A 19,263-nucleotide genomic window follows, 5' to 3' on the forward strand; every position below is an offset into this window, starting at 1 on the left:
GTGCATGCACTTTAAGTGCATACACAAAGATTTCCTTGTATAAATGTTATTAAATATGATCAATACATTAAAACTGATCAAAGTGTGGTCTTTAATTTGTAATTTTATAGGATGCTTTTATATTCTTTATGCTATAATTCTATGCTATTAAATCTTAACAATTAAATTCAATGCAATTTATGTTATGACGTTTTGAAATTAGTTCTGGTGGGAAAAAAAAACAATAAAATATCTGAATAATAATAATAATAATAATATGATTATGATTTATATTCACAATGCTCTGCTTTTGTAAGTTCTTAAATGTGGTATTCAAAGATAATAGTTCAGTGTGCTTTTTATGCTACATTTGAAAATTTTGTGGTGACCACCTACACCGGTAATTACGGTAAAATTCAAACTTCACAAGCGCTTTCAATGTTTTTAAAAAATTTTTTTAAAGCAAAAAACTTTCTGCATCTTGCTAAGTTTGTTGTTTTGTTCGAGTAGCCGTACAGTAATTTGTTAGGTTACGTCGGGTCATGTTGGTGTTTTATTAGGTTAACGCTGGTTATTAAAGTGTAGCGCGTGGCCGCCCAGCGCGTGCACTGGTGAGAGAGGTGAGCTCGTGCAAGTTGCACTATTTTGAACGCGTCGTTTAGCCGGTTAGCTTTTCTGTCTCTTTCGCCTCACACAAAACACACAGAGGCGACAAGAAAGTCATGGGCTGTCACAACAGCAAAGTGTGTGTCCACGTCCGCCGTAAAAAGGTAGGTTTAAAAAGCTTTGAGTTTTATTTCAGAGTAAAGTTTAAATGGAGAAAAACACTTGAGTGTGAGCGGCTTCCAGCTGGAAGGAAATGAGTTGTTGCTCTTTAAGCTGCTGACTGACTTCCTTTCTCAGAAGAAAAGATGTCAGGTTTATAGAATTGTGTGTAGAAATTTTCGGTTTCGAGTTCATATTGCCTCGACGTGTTTATCGTAGATTAGTAACACGCTGTGTGTAACGTTACAGACACTGGGTTAGACCGTGTGTTTTTGTTTGGTCTTTTAACTTCCTTAAGTAAAGATATTAGGCTTTGATGGAGGGATAAATCACTTCCTCTCAAACCTGTATATCATCATAAACTTGCTTGTTCAAGTCTATTTAAAAACCTTCCACTTAGTACTAATAGTCCTTCTAGTACATAAGTACTAATCCCACTAATTCCATGGGATTAATTCCAATTAATGTGTTTTCTTTTGAGCAGAAAATGAATGTGTTGCTCTAACAACCATCTACATTCAGCAGAAACCTGAATGTTATGAAATGTTTCGAGACATTTAGTCATCCTTGCCATCCTTCATCTAAGGTTCAGAGGAAGGGTTTGATTGATGTTTATGATACCTGAGATTGAGGCTGTATTTGTGTAAGATCTGCTCTAAAACCTGTACAAGCTTCAACCTGATCTGAGTTCATCATCGTTGCTTTTCTGTGTGTTAAGGTTCTTCGTTTTCCCCGTCATTTAACAGCTTAATCATTTGCCTGACACTTATTGGACTACTTTTAATCCAAGCCTGGAAAAGCAGTCATGTGTATTGTGGTGTTTGGTTGACATACAGATTCCTCTTAGTGTTTAAGGACAGATTTGATTAAAATAAATAGAACTTCCTATGAAGCCCTAAACGTGTTTTTGTCATGAATGTAGCTTAATCTGTCTAGAAATCCAAGATTAAGGCTTAGTTGACCACTAAGCAAACTTGCCAAACAGGCCATGCTTTGAAATTTTTACAAGCCTTTTGTGTGGTTGACGTCGACAACTGGAAAAGTGTGAAAGTCTCCGTGACCTAAGTAAGGGAGCACTTGAGAAGACTACTGGTGGCTTTATTCAGAACACCCCAAAAACAACACCGGACAGTAAGTAATAAAGCCAAGGGTTCATCAAACTTTATAACAGCCCACTAAAGCCGGTTAACAAATGTCTCATGCTCTGTTGTTTTGAAGTGGTACAAAGCAGTAAAAATCCTGTGCATCAGGTTCTTTAGTATATTCTGTAAACTGTGTAATGTAGAAAGCAGTGTAGTTTTCAGGATGTAATGACATAATCAGGGTTGTGGTTTTAGTTTTTACATGCTTCAGTTGTTTCTGATGGCCGGCTTTATGGAACACTTGAATCTGCTGACAGATTTGTTAAGGGTTCAGACTTGTATTTTCATCATTAGGTGATTACTTAATGTATGCACCAGATCTGAGTTTGAAATCCACATGAACTTGTCTGTAATCTGCAAAGCAGGAATTCTGATGCAGCCATGTTTAAGTTTAAAAGCAGTAGGGTGTAAAAATTTTGAAATTTTCCTCGCTGACCTGTGTAAAGTTGTCCATATGTGAGATATCTTGCACTTTGCATGGACATCTCGGATCCATTTGTATTTTAGCTTTGCCACAAAAGCTTCAAAACCTTAAATCACCCCCAGACAGCAATGGCCTTGAGAATTCTTAAACATTCACAGTTGAGCCACACATTTTTGTAGAAGACTGGGGGAGTTTTCCCTTTGGCTTTATAAATGACTAGCTGTATTTCAGTGTGTGAAGAATTTTTTTAGTATTGCATGGTAGTAAGATGAATATCATCATTGGGAGAGACTTGTTCACTTGAGTATTTCTCTGTGGTGTGTTTATTACCTGTTATAATGTCAGAAATTCCACATTGTCCCATAACATGTCTATTTCCACTCAAATTTTTTAATAGATCTAAGAAGGCAAGATGCAGTAGAAGTCGTTTTCCATGTAAACAATCCATTCTGAAGTCCTATTAACTTTTGAATATTTGCTAAACGTTTTGCAAACCTTCTGGAAGCAGACAGTAACTTATCTACTCAGTAGAAGCTCTTGGTCCCATTGTTCATACACAGCTTAATAAATTAGCAGGATTGTAATTGTTGGGCGCATTACCAAGGCAGAGATCTGTGAGCTGCAACAGGCTGGGTTTATGACAAATCCAGAATATTATAATCAAAGATCTGCTTCAAATAAATATTCCCTCATAATATTTTTAGAACACTTTTTGATTTAGCCCATTGACCGCAAACACTGAACTGTGCAACTAGATTATGGGTGCAAGCAGAAAATATGCCCAGATGAAGTCTAGTTGAAATGTTAAATATAGAGATGTTACTGTAAGAAATCTTGGCACTCTGTAATGAATGAGCACTAATGATATAAATGTACTGATATATTTGCAGTTTATTTTTATTTTCCCACGAAGAAGTGAATGAGTTGCATGTATGAGGCATGTGAAAATAGCAGATCATTGGTAAAAGAAATAGATTTAAAAATGCATTGTCTGACTACATTAAAACTGATCATTTCAAGTGGTCATTACATGTTTGGTTATCCCTTCATACATGTAAACTAGTTTAGGGAAAATAGTCAGAAACTATTTTGTTTAACACATCTGTTCAGTAAGTCAGTCCGTGTTCCTGTTTTATAAGCAACAGACTTTTTCTGGCAGTAGAGAACACATGATCTCAAACCATAGCCAAGAAAGGGTGCAGAAAATGAGAGCATGTTAATATTAGGAACTTCTTAAACAGACCATACATATCATGAAATTACATAACTGACAATTTCTGTACATTTGTTAGTTACTGCCTAGCGGTCTTACTTGTAGGGTAATCAGTATGTAAGCATTAATTGGAAATGAGAATGTTTTACCCACTCCATCCATCTGGTTCCGCCTGTTACTGCTTTTCTTTCTGTCTCACTCTGTTTACCTTAACCCTGGGTTGCATTTATGTCACTGCCAAATTAGAAGGATGACACATTAATTTCTCAGAATTACGAAATGCACTAAATGGCCAAACATTTGTGGGCACTAGACCACCAATAAGAATCTTCCCCAAACTGTTGTTGTAATGTTGGAAGCACTAAATTGTATACGACATTTTTGTATCCTGTTGCATTAATTTCCCTCCCCTGGAACTAAGGAACACTAACCTGTCCTAGCATGTCGGTGTCCCTGTGCACAACATGAGATCTCTTAAGAATGGTTTACCAGGGTTGCTCTAGGAGGACTTGTGACTTGATTCCAGCACCCTCACTAATTCTCTTGATACTGAATAGACAGATCTCCACAGCCAAGCTCCAAAATCTAGTAGATAGCCTCTTCAGAAGATTGAACAGCAACAGTTGAGCTACCTCTGGATGTTCAGCATGCACATATGGGTGTAATGGTCAGGTGTTCACAAATATTTGCCAAGATGGTTTAGAAAGATTCTAGTGTGATTAAATTTACTTGGTCAGGCATTAGTATACTTGGCCCCAGTTTCCTAACAAGAAAAGCATTTCAGTTTACTGTACTTGAATATGTAAAAGTCCGCCCCATTACCTTGCACCCAGAAAACATACTTGCATGTAATGGGGCTTGGTTTTAGAGGTAGAACTGAAAAGAGAAGCTACATTTGTTTAGTATTTGATTTTCAAAATAGCTGGCTTCATAGGTTAGGATCAGGTGTGGAATTAATTTGGCTACCCTGCAGTTGTTAACAGCCCAGCCTGCCTGGGACGAGCAGATTATTCATCAGGGCTATTTAGTGAACTAGCAGATAAATTGATTAAGTAGGCTCTGAGACTGTGTTCACTCGCATTATTTGTCTCTTATCCAATAACCTGAGTTTGGAACTATTTTAACTAGACAGACTCTTTCATTTGCATGGATGAGAGACAAATAAGGAAAACAAACGTAGAAGCACTAACGAAGCCATGTAAAATGAAGTGCAATGCAAAACTAACTCTCCTGTTGGCAAAAAAAACGCAGTCACAACTTATTTAATTATATCAATAGAAATAATAAAGACATGACTGTGACTTGCTGACTGGCCCATTGGACTGGTTAATGAATTAATGCTTTGTCACCACCTGAATTGCAGAACAATTTTTGTTCTGGTTTCGTTTGTAGGAAATCCAGAGAAGTTGCTTTCACATCTAGTTCTCTGTATGATTACTCTGTGTTGGATTTCATTTTTATGTTTGGGTTTCTTTCAAAGAAAAAACACAGAGCTAGTCTGAAACTTTCAGATAATGTTGATTCTCTATGGAAAGAAATGCTTCATGAGCAAGTCTTGTTTCTGTTGGATATTTTGGCCTGTAAATATGGAGACAAAAGATTTCATAAATCTTTAAAGTGACAGTTGCTATTTATGAACACACCCTAAGGCAGGTGTATGTTGAAATAATGAATGACGGTCATCTTAATGAATAATGTATTTTTCATGGACATCCAGACAAATGTTTATTTAAAATTGATATTCCTACAACCAATCTTGGTAATGTACATTTAGCAGTCATTAGAAGACTATCAAAGTAGGAGAAGGTACTGCAAGGAATTGGTGGTTGAAGGTGTTCATGTGCTGTGTTAAATTCATGTAAACAAAACTATCAAATTGTCTCTACTTTGTATTGGATTCTGTATAACTATGGCTTTAACGATTATATTTTCAATTTTAGGTATTTGCCTAAACGGTTTCTGAATATTGTTCAGTTCTGTCAAACATTTAATTATTTTTTTGGAATGGTTAAATATTGGACTAAAACATTAATGCCTAAATTTCTTGGTGAATTTATTTCGAAGTGCTCAGGTTTTAATGCAATCCTCTTGTCCCGCTAGACTCTTTTAGTCCAACTCTAGCGGCTAGAGTTTGCCATGTATAATGAACTGAGCAATAGATAAAAACCGTCCCAATGTCACGAATTGCAAATGTTTTTATTTAAAAAATAATATATATTTGTATATTTTAATTAGGGTTGCAAAATTCTGGCAATTTTCAAGGCTGGAAGCTTTCCATGGGAATTAACGGGAATATTTGGGAATTAACGGGAATATATGGGAATTAATGGGAATATATGGAAATAAACTGGGAATTTAAAAGCAATGCAGAGTTGCCTATAACAAGGAACTTAAATGTAGTTAAAAAAAAATCTTGCAGCATAATTTTGTTTAAAACAAAATTTAATGCAATTTAAGACTTGTACCCTGCATTCCTCGGTCACTTGCACACAGCACACTGCTTACTGGAGGGCCATTGAGGCCAAACCCCCTGCATGTACTTGCATTCTTCCATAACATGCACAGTAACACTTTAATTTAGGGTCATTTAACTAGTTGTTTATTAGCATGAATATTAATAGAATATTGGCTATTTATTAGTACTTATTAAGCACATATTAATGCCTTATTCTGCATTAACTTATTCCACATTCTTAACTGTACCCAATACCTAAACTTAATAACTACCTTACTAACTCTTAATAAGCAGTAAATTAGGAGCGTTACCACATGCACAGATAATTTGATGACCCTCCCCCACACACTCACTCCCCCTGAAATAAAAAAATCCTCCATATATCACTTAAGGGGGGGTTCACCTCCATTTTCCAGGCATTGACTACCACAGAAGCAGAGACCTAATAAGCTTGAGAAAAAATGCTTCATTTTACATTTTGATTGGGACTTTTTAGAAGGGCATGAGTGGGGGATGCTCTCATTTTACAGCAATCATAGGGAAATATGTTTATTACAATTATTAAGTTTATTATGTTTATTACAAGCATAATAATGTTTATTATGCTTTTGTGTTACTCAACGAAAGAATCAGTTAAAGCTCTACTTACAATTAAATCAGTCAAGATGTCATTTTTAAAATTTGTATTACCTTGCATGCGTCTGCTTATGACCAAACAAAATGTTTGTTTATGTTTGTATATGATATAGTTTATATACATTTCCCTATATTTCTAAATAATTCCCATAAATTCATGTAAATTCCCGTAAATTTCCATAAATTCCCCTAAAGTTTCCAATTTTTAATATTCCCAAAATTCCCCAGATTAAGTTCCCATGGAAAGTTTCCGGAAATTTACCGGAAATTTACTGGAAACTTTCCGCCCCTTTGCAACCCTAATTTTAATATATAGCATATATTGTCATGTTCTTTGTTATATTTTCACTAAAGCCTGTACCCCTGTTGTAAAAAAAATACTACCATTGTAAGCAAGCATCATTGTTGTAAATTCATTTTATTCTTTTTTCCTTTTTTGTTTCCTTGCTCAAGAAAAAACAAACAAAGAATGAAAACCCTCTCAAGGAGATCAGCAGCACTCATGATGGAAGTGGTGAGTGGTTTTCTGTCCTTGAAATCTCACTTAAACATGATGATGCTCCTTTGCAAGTGAGTGTTTTAGGACAAAAACATGTTTGCTGTCTTTAAGCACTTAGATTATATTAATAATTTTATTAGCACTGACAAATTGCAGTGGAAAAATAGCAATACCATAGTGACCTCAACATTATGACATGAGAATGCCTGACCTAGGTATTAGTGTAAGGACAGTCTCCTTGATTCCCTACAGATGTTCAAACTCATAACACACCTAATCCATCTTTGAGAATGAGTCTGTGTGAGTAAATGATCCACAAATGATCACGTGATAATTGTCCACATCCGATACATCTTCTAGTCATTCTCTTTACTACTCTGACTTGTTTGTTGGGTATTTTTCCAGTTCTTATTTCTGTCATGTCACACTGCTTCCTACTGTATATGGTTACTTTACATTCCAGCGTGTTGGTAGACAAAAACACCGGAACATGGTTAAATAAAGAAGAACATAAACTTGTGACTCTACAGGGCAGGCCATCCTTTTCACCATTAAGAGCTTTACACAGTTACGAAATTGTGTGTAGTGTGTTTCAGCTTGCTGTATCTCATTTGTGTTCTGGAGCAACTCCTATTCCTTAATACTACAAAGTAACTCTCTTTGTGTAGAACTCTCTGTATATTATTGTGTAATTCTTTATGGGACTAATGAAGCATGGGCTGCAATGCATTAAGACAAGCAATGTGATGTGAGATCTGTTTATCCTTTTGTGGTGCAGATTGTTACAACCTGTTGTGGCTCATTCCACTGTTGTTACTTACCAGGACAATGCACAGCAGATGAGAACGGCTCAGGTCCAGCGTCACAGCTGGAGAAGTATGAGTGGCAGGTGAAAATCTTGGATGAAGTCCTTGCAGCTTCAGGAAGTGAAGAGCGAGACCAGCTTCTGAAGGATCATCATCACGGTGAACTCTGCGTGCTAGTGCACACTCTCACTGAGATGGTAACTCCATGAAAAGTTTTCATGTATATACTTGTATAACTTCTGAATCCCTGGCGCTGTCTCTGGTTGTGTTCTGAAGAGGACCCTAAATGCTCTGCATAAGTACTGTTTCAGAAACAACGTGTGTAAAAAATGTATCCTGATAGATTGTTACTATAAACTAGGGCAGCACATAAATAAGGAGAAACAACATCAGAAAGCTAAGCTGTAAGAGAATTTTTAAATGATTCATAGCATCCACCTGTAGTGAGGAATAACAAGGGTTTATTATTGTGATGCACTGAATTCTCAATTATTAAATAAGTGATGACTAAATGTGAGATGAAAGAATGTGGAAGGTGAATCATGGCTCCATGTGCCATTTCTCTCAAAACTTGAAAGTGATACAAAGAGTGTGTTAATCATAGCCAATTTTTGCCTGTGTGAGTGGTTTGAGTTGCTTTTAGCAGACGAACAGAAACATTACCATGACTAATAATGTAACCAGCCGTTATTGATGCTAGTTTCCAGCTTTGAAAGGACGAGCTTTGCTCTTCACAACCTAGCGATTTAAAGTTTTATAACAAATAATGGTTATTTATTCTCAGGGTTTAGGCTATTGCAGTACAGAGTTACCACTTGCCTTTGAATGTGAACCAGGTCTTTCACAGACGAGTTGCTTCAAGCTGCAAGCCTTTCAGACACAGAAAAGAGCAAACAATCCAGACAATGTCAGCCAGTTACAAACTGTAAAACTGTCACTAATAAACAAGGTGCCCTTTCAATTATATAGAGAGGTAAAATGTAATTGGGAATATTGCCCATTTTCTGTGTATTTATCACTATTTCCTGTTTGGAGCTGGGATTATTGCCTCATCTTCTGACCAACAAAGCCAGACCTGTTCATTGTGTGCTCTGTGGTTTTGCAAAGCTGGCTTTCTGCTTGCTCATACCCTGGAGAAATGTGCTTGCATCTACAAATGACTAATTAATAATGTATCTCTGTCAGGAGTCAATGTTCTTTGTGCAGTTTTCTGCCAGCTGTCTTATTCAAAATCACCTCCTGGATGACAACTTCTGTTTACGAGGCTAAGCATTCATCACACATGCTTAATACTGAGGCGCTCACTGGACATTTCACCGTCCAGTCTTCTACCTATATAATTAATTATTGGGCTGAGTGTATATGTCTCAGAATTTTACTCATCACTGCTGAATATATAGGATGCCAGTTAATTAAATCAAACCTCTCTGATCACAGTAACGCAAGCACCTGCAAATCCAGCAGATCTCTTCTTCTAACTACAGAACATGGACACCAGGTCGTCATATTCAGGAATATACTTGGAATGTCCATTTCTGCTGTTGTCACATGCTTATAGTACAAGATGTGGCTGCTTCAGTCTCTCTGTGGTGAAATGTTCTTTGACCTCCAGTCAGAAGAGCCTTTTTTTCAGCAACAGTTTTAATGATCTTTTTCTTATAAAACATTTAGACCATCTTGTATTTTTTATTTTTTTCCCCCAAAATTAAGTTGCATTAATTTTATCTTTCTTGCTGTTTTTTAATTTATCTTGAGTCATTTTAGTGGCTCTCTTTTGTAAAGTCTGTGTGCTTTGGTTTGAAGTTGTTGCTACCACCTAGACCACTCTAGCTCTTGTACAAACTGGATAAGAGTTTACTCTAAAAGACTAAATGTAAATTTCTTACATAACCTCGACATTTACTTTAGGGTTTGTCAGCAGAGCTGGATTCTTTACCTATATTGTTTACATTTGGTGGATGGCCTGATGTATGCTTTGCAAAATTCAGTCATGATTCATGTAGTCATGCTGTAAATCTACAGGGAATCGTCTGATGTTTTTCTCGAACTGTAGAGATATGCATGAGGTGTGTTCAGCTATCCATCATCCTAGTGCTCCCTGGCTTTTTTTTTTTTATTTTTTTAAAGACTGTTTCTTTAAGTGCTGCAGAGTACATTTATCACCTGTCTAAAGCCACATCCTCCCCAAGAGCAGTGAGACACCAGCTGAAAACCGTATGCTTTGTCTAGCTTCTAAAAAAAAATATTCTAACGATTCTACTTGACAGATGTGCGGGTTCAAAGCACTGTGTATTTTTTTTTTTTTTTTTAATCATATGGTTAATACATTTTCATGCCAACAGGTAAAGTCTGAGACAACTGCTGAGCTCAGTGCTGTACATGAGAACCAGCTGAAGAGCTCTAAGGAACAGCACCAGAAAGAAGTGGAAGGTATGTACCTGTAACTAATCAGCAAGCATGCACTTTTTTTTATCCATGTACCCGTATAAAATAAGGTACCTGTTTTCCCCACAGAGCTGAAGAAGCTTCACAATGAAGAGAAGAATGCACTGCAAGAAACGCACACAGCAGCTGAAACTGCTCTAAAGGTACTTAAATTGAAAAGAAAACACTGCGGTTCTGACTGTCAGTTTTCTCTTTTATGAATTGTATACGTTATATTTTATAAACCTTGTTTTAGTGTGTTGTGTTGCACATGCCATTTTGATATGAATGATGTTTTGGTCTGAACTCTGTGTGAACTCTGAACAGGAGCAGATTGAGCAACTGACGGCAGACTTAAAGTTGTTCACAGAGTTAAAGCAGCGAGTAAAAGAGTCCACACTGAAAAGAGACCTTCAAAGAAACATACAAGTACATTTCATAACAATAAATGGAATAGAAATTTCAATAAATTGCCTATTGACTGTACAATGTGTTCAGTAAGAATGCAACATTTGCTTTTGTATCTTGTCCTTCCTTTGTTAGACTCATGGTAGCCCGGGTGAATTCTGGGAGCAGGAACAGGAGAGTCTGCTAATTGTCATAGAGATGAAGAGCGAGCGTTTACAGGATCAGGGAAGCAAGCTGCAGCAGATGGAGGCCCTGGTATAAACTCCCACTCACCATTTTTGGTCAGAATGGAAACAAATGACCTCTTCCTCTTACACTTTCAGGCTGGATTTAAAGAGGCGTCCAGGAGGCATCCGGAACAGATGCCCGAGCCACCTCAGCTGACTCCTCTCGATGTGGAGGAGCAGCGGCTCTACTCTGAGCTCCTCCCGAGTGACCGAGCTCCTCACCCTATCTCTAAGGGAGCGCCCAGCCACCCTGCGGAGGAAACTCATTTCGGCCGCCTGTATCCGGGATCCTGTCCTTTCGGTCATGACCCAAAGCTCATGACCATAGGTAAGGGTAGGAACGTAGATCGACTGGTAAATAGAGAGCTTCGCCTTGCGGCTCAGCTCTTTCTTCACCACAACAGACCGGTATATCGACCGCATCACTGCAGAAGATACACCGATCCGCCTGTCGATCTCCCGCTCCATCCTTCCCTCACTCGTGAACAAGACCCCAAGATACTTAAACTCCTCCACTTGAGGCAGGAGCTTTCCACCAACCCGAAGGGGACAAGCCACCCTTTTCCGGCTGAGAACCATGGCCTCGGACTTGGAGGTGCTGATTCTCATTCCAATTCACCAAAATGCAGAGTTTCCAAACAACTCCATATTGCAGTGCTAGAGCTTCTTGATTATGTACAACTCCCCCAAACTCTTGACTTGCAAATGATTAAAAAAAAAAAAAAAAAAAAAGAGAGAGAACTTTTTTTTTTTTTAGCTAAAAAACACAATTCCAACTGTTGAAACACTCAATTATATTATCTTGGATTCAGTGGCACCCTGACATCATGTTTACACTCTTGCTATTTTGTCAGATACACAAACCGTATAGGTGCCGTTTATAAATATATTGAATTTCTGTCTGTAGCTATTCTGTTGTCCTGGTACCTTCCCTCTGTTTTATTCATTTCTGAAACATTATCTCCATAGAACCACTGAAAACTAAGGACTGTTTAGCTGACCTGTCTTCAGTAGGCAGTTTCTGCAACATGAAATTCCATGTCACTGTCATGCCAAATTTAATGCTGTGCTGAGGATGGTCTTCTACTTAAACAATATAGGATGATTCCATCTACATATATATGTACATGATACTGTTCAGTATGCTGGTCTGTGATGGATTGTGTTCTTTCCTCATGCTTGGTATTTCTGCATTATGATCAGTAAGCTCAGAAACAATGAGGTTTACAAAAATTAACCGTAGATGGTACTCCAGTTCATGGCAAGGTACCATGCACATTCACGCACACCTACATGCAATTTAGAGTGACATCCCCCTGTTTGTGGGGGGGACTAGTGTGGTCTAATTATTGCATAGTCATGATCTAGTTACGGATTTCAAATCTACCTCTTTATCTCCATGAAGTTCAACAAATACCCACAGATTGTGTCCATGCTGTTTTCTCAGGTTGAAAGGAATCTGGCTTTGGAAGATCAGGTTTTGCAGGTTCTACAGCAGAATGAGGACCTCAGAGTTCGGACAGACAATTATCAAACATTAATACAGTAAGCAGGTTTAAGCATTTAAACTCCAATGAGCTATTTGTTAAAGCACTTTAACCTCATTTTTGATTGCCCACGTTTGAGAATTCCAACAAATGCAATAACACGTGGAAGTTCTCAAAATATAGCCAAACATTCCTCCTTACTGAATAATGTCATGACTTGAAGGACAGTTTTTCTATGATTTACTGCTAGAGAAAATTAAAGAGAAATTGTAAGAGAAATTATTGTGTAGTAACTTTAATGTCATATTTTCTTTATTTTCATAAAATATTGATGGTATGCTTATTTGTTAATATTGAGAATGCAAGAATATTATCTTGTACTTCCCCATAACCTTTGCACTTTTATATTTTTTCCTGACTCTTGTATTTTCCTTCTTTCAGCCAACTGACCAAGGAGCAGAATAAGCTGCAGGAGGCGCTGGAGAAGCAAACATTGCAGAGCCAGAAACTCAGTCAGGAAAAAGAGGAGTTGCTCTTTAAACTCCTCCACAGACGGGACTCCTGCTCATCTTTTCACATATCTGCCATAGTACCTGCTAAAGTATCACAAAGCTGACCTGGCCTCAGCTCCACCATCTCACACACTGGACTCCACTCACCACAGCCTTGTGTTTTTACACACCAGAGTTAAGCAGTCCATGCTTTTCAGTTTTAGCCTGCTGCTAGTTTCTTTCGAAATAACTGTTTTAAGGAAACTGGTTTTTATGCTATGCTGAAACAAGTGACCTATTACATGAGTTTTGCATATACTCAACCACTGTGTCAGAGTTGGGAAATAATGACAGGTTTGTTTTTTTTTTATTTTTATTTTTTAGTTTGGTTTTTATTATATTTTTTAAAATCTTAGTACCTGTAATATGGTTCATTTTAGAATTACATTGGATCAATCAACATTTATACTGTATGCGTGTATTATGATGTATGTCTGCAGTTTGATGAGGAATTTAATGAGGTATTTCGTTTTCCTCACACACCTGATCCAGCCCATGAAGGGTTTAATTAGTTGGATGAGTTGTGTTCAGAGGCACTGGAGTGAGAACTAATGCATTGTAATATGTTACTGGAAAATTGTTATGGGTATATTTAGCATAATGTTCCAGTTATTCCAGGAAACTGACATCAGATGATGCTTTCTGATTTTTTTCTTTTTTTCTTTTTTTTTGTCCTTTTTCCCTTTTTTTTTCTTTGCCTTAGAAAAGCCAAAGCACTTGTAAGTGTATTTTAAAGCAATAGCTTTTCAGATGCACTGGCACTTTTACAACAGTATTCATTCATGTATGTATGTATGTATGTATGTATGTATTTGTATAAGGAAGGGCTTTTGTTGTTGGGACATGTAAGACCTGTTTGTTTGCATGCTTAGACTTAGACAAGATCATTAGTATACATTTTGAGAGCATTAACCTTTTGTTAATTGAAATATGAGTGACTGTTGTGTGTACAGCATTGTCTGCTAGGAGAAAAAAATGTAGAGCAGTGTTGGGCAGATGCTAAAAGACCACTGCTGTATGTGTGTTCAGATGTTGCTGAGAATGAAGGCATTTATTGTCCATCCAGGTTTTCTTCTTTGTGGCCCATTTTCATACTCCACTGTGTGTTTACCTCTGAAGAAGTGCCTCTTAGGGCTTCACAAAGAAAGACTCAAATTAAATAAAAGCTGCATCTGAGGTGAAATGTTTTGGTTTGTTCATGCACATGGGTACATGTAACTGGGTGCCTTTGAGTGGACTGATTTGTTCTTCCAGAATTGTTAGAAGGACTGAGAGAATTTGTGTAGAATAGATGGAAAAGATTTACGTTTTGAGAAATGCACTACCACTGAATTGAAATGTGGCCAGTAGGGGGCAGAACGGTCATGATGAAACGGCCACAAAGCAAAACTTGATTAATTTTCTCTACTTGACAGACTGAAGTGACATATAGTAGCATTTTAACATTATAAAAACCTACTAACTATAGGATTGAACGCTAAGATTTCACTTTAATGTTTATAATGTTCTGTGTTTATGCCACATTGTAGACGGCATAGAATCAGACACCACTTGCATGTAAAATTCTTAATAATTCCACTCTTCAAAAGTGTACCTTTTTTTTAATGTAAGGGTACTATACTCACTCCCAGGGGGAATGAAAGTCTTTATTTTGGCTACATGGTCTCTCACCCTCGAGGTGCCATGATCTCATGTTGATGGTTAACAAGTGACCCTTTTAGCGCTGAGTCAAGTTACCCAGACGCGCACTTTCACTGTGGCCCATGCAGAGAGAATGGTTAGTGGGGTTCTGTTCTTGCCAAATAACAGCAGCAGAGATACGTGATTGACATCCTGATTGGTGATGTGTGCCCTGTTGTGGCCTCTTTTCCTCATCAGTTTCTCTGCTCACTTTGTGGGGTGGGGAACACTTCCCTCAATCTGCGCCCTTGTGGAACGGCTGAGCGGATGTAAGAGGATCACTTGCTCTATGGCTGTTTGACATGTTGGAACAATACCTGGCCAGGCAGTGGGATAAGTGCAGGTCAGTCCCCTGCAGTGATGTCACACGGTTCCCAGAGCATTTAGCAGCCACCTGGGAGGATCTTCGTGGCCCGAGAGGAAGCACTTGAAAGGGATACGAAAGCAGCTCAACACGCTCGCAGACCTGTAGTCAACACAGCGTCCTGTTACAGCCCCTTTCGTGCAAATAGAGGTGCTGACCCACCTGCACTTAACATTTCATGCCAATAGTCTTCCAACAAGAAAAGGTGGATGAATTAAGTGCCCCTGCTTCTTTGAAATCTTTCCAGGAGGTCTCTCTCAGTTCTTCAAACAATTAAGCGGTTGTGTTTTCGTTTATTTATTTTTTCCTTTAAAACATCTTTAACGCACATAGCAGAGATTTTGCTTTAAATTATATAGACTTAAAATGTTTTTCTACTTTTGGTACTTGTTATTGGCTTAATATATTTATATTAATATACAGAAAAATTGTAATACCATAGTCAAACTTAACTGGATGGATGGATGGATGGATGGATGGATGACATTTCTTAAAAATATTAAGAAAAATAAAAATGGATTATGGCTCTTGGTGTAACTGGGTTTGAAATTGTTAAGCAAGTTCTTGGAGTAATTCAGTGCGACGGTGTTGGTTGGCCAGGTTTTTGATGTGGATGTGCCATTTGTGCACAGACAGTTCTTTAAATATACGGTATCTAGCTAGCTACTAATTAATTAACTAACAAATTCTTTAGCCAAAACTGTTTCATGTTATGTTTATTTATTTGTCTGTTTAAAAAAACATTCCTCCCAAAATCTAAAAAATAATATAGGAGAAAAAAGAAAGAAAGAAAGAAAGAAAGAAAGGGGATGGAGTGCAATAACAATAATGTGATAATATGATACATCATAATATAATAATTATCATAGTGACTAATAAAAAATACTACTACTACTACTACTAATAATAATAATAATAATAATAATAATAATAGTATAATTGTAATGATTAAAATAATAATAATAATAATAGTAGTAGTAATAATAAAATAATAATAATTATAATTATAATTATAATGAACGCTGTCTAGTTGTCTTCGTGTTTAATGTAGACTTTAGTAGTCTTGTGTCCTAACCGTAGATTTTTTAGTTTGAGATTTTTTTAGGTTATAATGCACCTAATAAAGCAAATGTTTCTTCTAACACAAACCTTTTCACCTGAACTTGTCTTTGCATACATAAAATCGCTTTGTTCAATGTTTTAAAGTGGAAAATTTTAGTGCTCAGGTGCATCGTTTTGTCTAAATGATGTGCTCAGCTTGCTTGTTTGAATGATCGTTTGTCAATTAATTTGTGTATAGACCTATTATTTTGTATACATGGACATCTGTTTATCCAACCAGGATAAGACGATTCAGCAGTTTTGTAAAGGACTTACAGTTGGACAACCAACTGAATGAAGAGATTGTTCTCTTTTTTACATACAGCTTAACAAAATCTGAATACTATGCTTTGTTGTTGAATTTAGGACTGTTTATGTTGTCGGCTGACAATTTAATATTGACCGTTTCCTAGAGCAAATACTGAATAAGTCTATATTTACAAAACTATGATTATAGCTTTAATAAACCCCTTAGGGAACATCCAGAAATACAAAATAACAAAACAATGAATAAATAAGAAGTCTTGTGACTTTATAATAAAGAAATAAAGAAATAAAAAATAAAGAAATAAACAGTCTTGTTACTTTATAATAAATAAATAAACAGTCGTGTTACTTTATAATAAATAAATAAATAAATAAATAAATAAATAAATAAAGTCTTGTGAATTCATATCTTACTAATAGGTTAAAAATGCTTCTCTAACATCTGCTAATGGTTGTACTGTGTTGGTTTGGAGAGAAAGGGAACAGCTCTTTCAGATGGGAATGAGCAGGGTTTTCTGTACACACCTGAATTTCTCTCAGTCCCTCAGTGCATTATTATCCATGTGAACGCTGCAGTTTTCTATCTGTGCTCTGCTCTGTAATCGAAGTCATATTCATTAAAGGCGCTGGAAAATAACGTGTTGCCATTACATCTGTTCCCATTCTGCATGCGTTATGTGTGAAAGGCGCTTCTTATTTATTTCAAATTCTATTTCATTGTCAAAGCGATTTTCAGGGATTTTTAATGAATCTATTCAGAAACCCAACCTAATGCCATGTGCTATTTGGGACTTGAGAGGTGTTCAATGCCACTTAGGCTTAGAACAAAAAAGGTGAAAATTGCACCCTGGGGAAAACAGCTTTGATTAAAAGGTGTGGTTAACTACCCCCAGCCCCTTATTTACCCACCATGTTGAGCTCAGTGTCTTATCATAATTTCATTTAAACAGCATGGCCCTCTGTTTTTATCTGCGATATTTTTTTTCTACATGCTCTACCAAAATCCCATTCACAGATAGAGTAAAGTATTTATGGTAAGTTTTAAACTCTTCAATTTTAGTAACAATCCAACTTAGCTTGTTGTAAAAGATTAAGTTGGTTCATTTATAGTACTAAGACTAACCATAGGGTTGGTTCTTATTTACTGTTTGCTTTTTTTTTTTTAACAGTACCTGGTCATCAAGTATAGGCTGGAGCCAAATGTAGGCCTAAATCATCCCAATAACTGCAACTACAGATGGCCTGACTCACACATACACATAACTTCAGCTCATACACAAGCCAGCTGGATGCTTCTTCACTAATTGCTAATATTGTTTGAATAGTGAAAAACTATATGCTTGAAAACTGCAACTGCTATATCATATCTCTCTACTGTAGTCATATACCCCAGGATCATATGCCATTTTCAGGAACTGCCATAAGAAACCACAAGGGGTCTCTGTGTTACAGTTGAACATATGTTACAAGTTGGACCAGTTCCTGTCCTTGCTTTCAAACAGATAACACTGTAAACGTCTATGCAAGAGCCACGCTGTCAAATTTGTCAGTAATAATAGCAGTGCTTAACTAAACAATCAATAAATCAAAAGCTGGGAACATGCTGAGACGCCATTGTAGCAAAATTGGTGACTACAATTATTCATCTCTGTTGGTCTCAGCTGAGGAAACCTACAGCAAAGTACTGTCATATCCAAGCTTTCAAATGAATACACTGCAGCTGAGGTGGAGAATTTTTTTTATGCCTTTCATTGTGTCAACATGTCTGTCATTTGTTTGTCACCAGTGAGAAATTTGTCAGTTGATGCCATAAATATGTTTATGATGGAATGGTATGGTATATTTGGTAGTGAGTGAATCATTTCACTCCAGTTGATGGAGGTGCTGTAAGCTCTCCTCACACTCCTCCATATGCTTGATATGCCTCCGGTTGCCTGGGGGATATGGTGAGCTATGGGATTTTTTGCATAGTTTCTGTACAGGTGAAAACATGCGGAGGAAAGACATTAGTTAATGGTGTATTGCCTGCAGCAATTTGTCCTAAAACAACATACACTCTTATTAGAAAAGTCTTCCAGAAACACTTTTGGCAAGCTATAACAAAAGCTAAATTTGATGTTCAGGCGAATTCCATTGTTCTTGTTTCATTTTTGTTTCTGAGATTATAACCTTGTTTGTGTTCACTAAACAACTTATATTCATGAAATATTAAAAGCTTCAGACCTCTGTTTTAGCCTTCAGGGTACGAGGGCACTGGGGTGCTTTAAAATCCCTTCCCTGGTGAGTGTGAGTCTATGCATACTGTGTTGAAATCCTCCACAGGAAAACTAATTACACGGATCAGGAACTCTGTGTGACTTATAAAACTACCACATGGGATCTTCATCCTAAGCTCTATACAGAGTCTATCACTGAACACACCAGGTTACAGCGTTTAATGTAACCAGGAATGACACTGAAAAGATCTAGGAGCTCCACATTGTCATTCATATGTACAGTACTGTATATGTATACAAGTATGTTTTCTTATCCTGAATGTTACTGTGAATTTGGCACACATGGACTGGGCTTGGAGTGGCTCATGATGCTGCGGCCTTGTGAGAAAAGACAGTTAATGAGTTACGACTCAACTCCACCATTGTGCCAAACATTAGCAAATTCCACTTGCAGCCCAGCTCTCCTCTCCTTTCCACTCGCCAGTTTCTCTCAGCCTGTCAACTCATGTCATCTCCCTGAAATACAACACATTAGAAATCAGCTATCGATAAAGATCATGTGTGCCCCCCCAAAAAAACCCTTAGCAAAAGCTTCCTGCCAAAATCCATCAAACTGTTA

General features: G+C 37.1%; 1 protein-coding gene across 1 annotated transcript; it reads left to right on the forward strand.

Moving 5' to 3' along the window:
* Window positions 1–473: 473 nt before the first annotated feature.
* ccdc69 (coiled-coil domain containing 69) lies at window positions 474–14,203 on the forward strand. Its single transcript, XM_060885790.1, has 9 exons — window positions 474–749; window positions 7,068–7,128; window positions 7,938–8,116; window positions 10,262–10,349; window positions 10,434–10,507; window positions 10,671–10,772; window positions 10,887–11,006; window positions 12,426–12,523; window positions 12,907–14,203. Exons 1-9 carry the CDS (start codon window positions 702–704, stop codon window positions 13,079–13,081), a joined length of 945 nt encoding a protein of 314 aa, XP_060741773.1. The 5' UTR covers window positions 474–701; the 3' UTR covers window positions 13,082–14,203.
* Window positions 14,204–19,263: the final 5,060 nt, after the last annotated feature.

Source organism: Tachysurus vachellii, chromosome 13 (assembly GCF_030014155.1).
Source record: "Tachysurus vachellii isolate PV-2020 chromosome 13, HZAU_Pvac_v1, whole genome shotgun sequence".
NCBI classification, from domain to species: domain Eukaryota; kingdom Metazoa; phylum Chordata; class Actinopteri; order Siluriformes; family Bagridae; genus Tachysurus; species Tachysurus vachellii.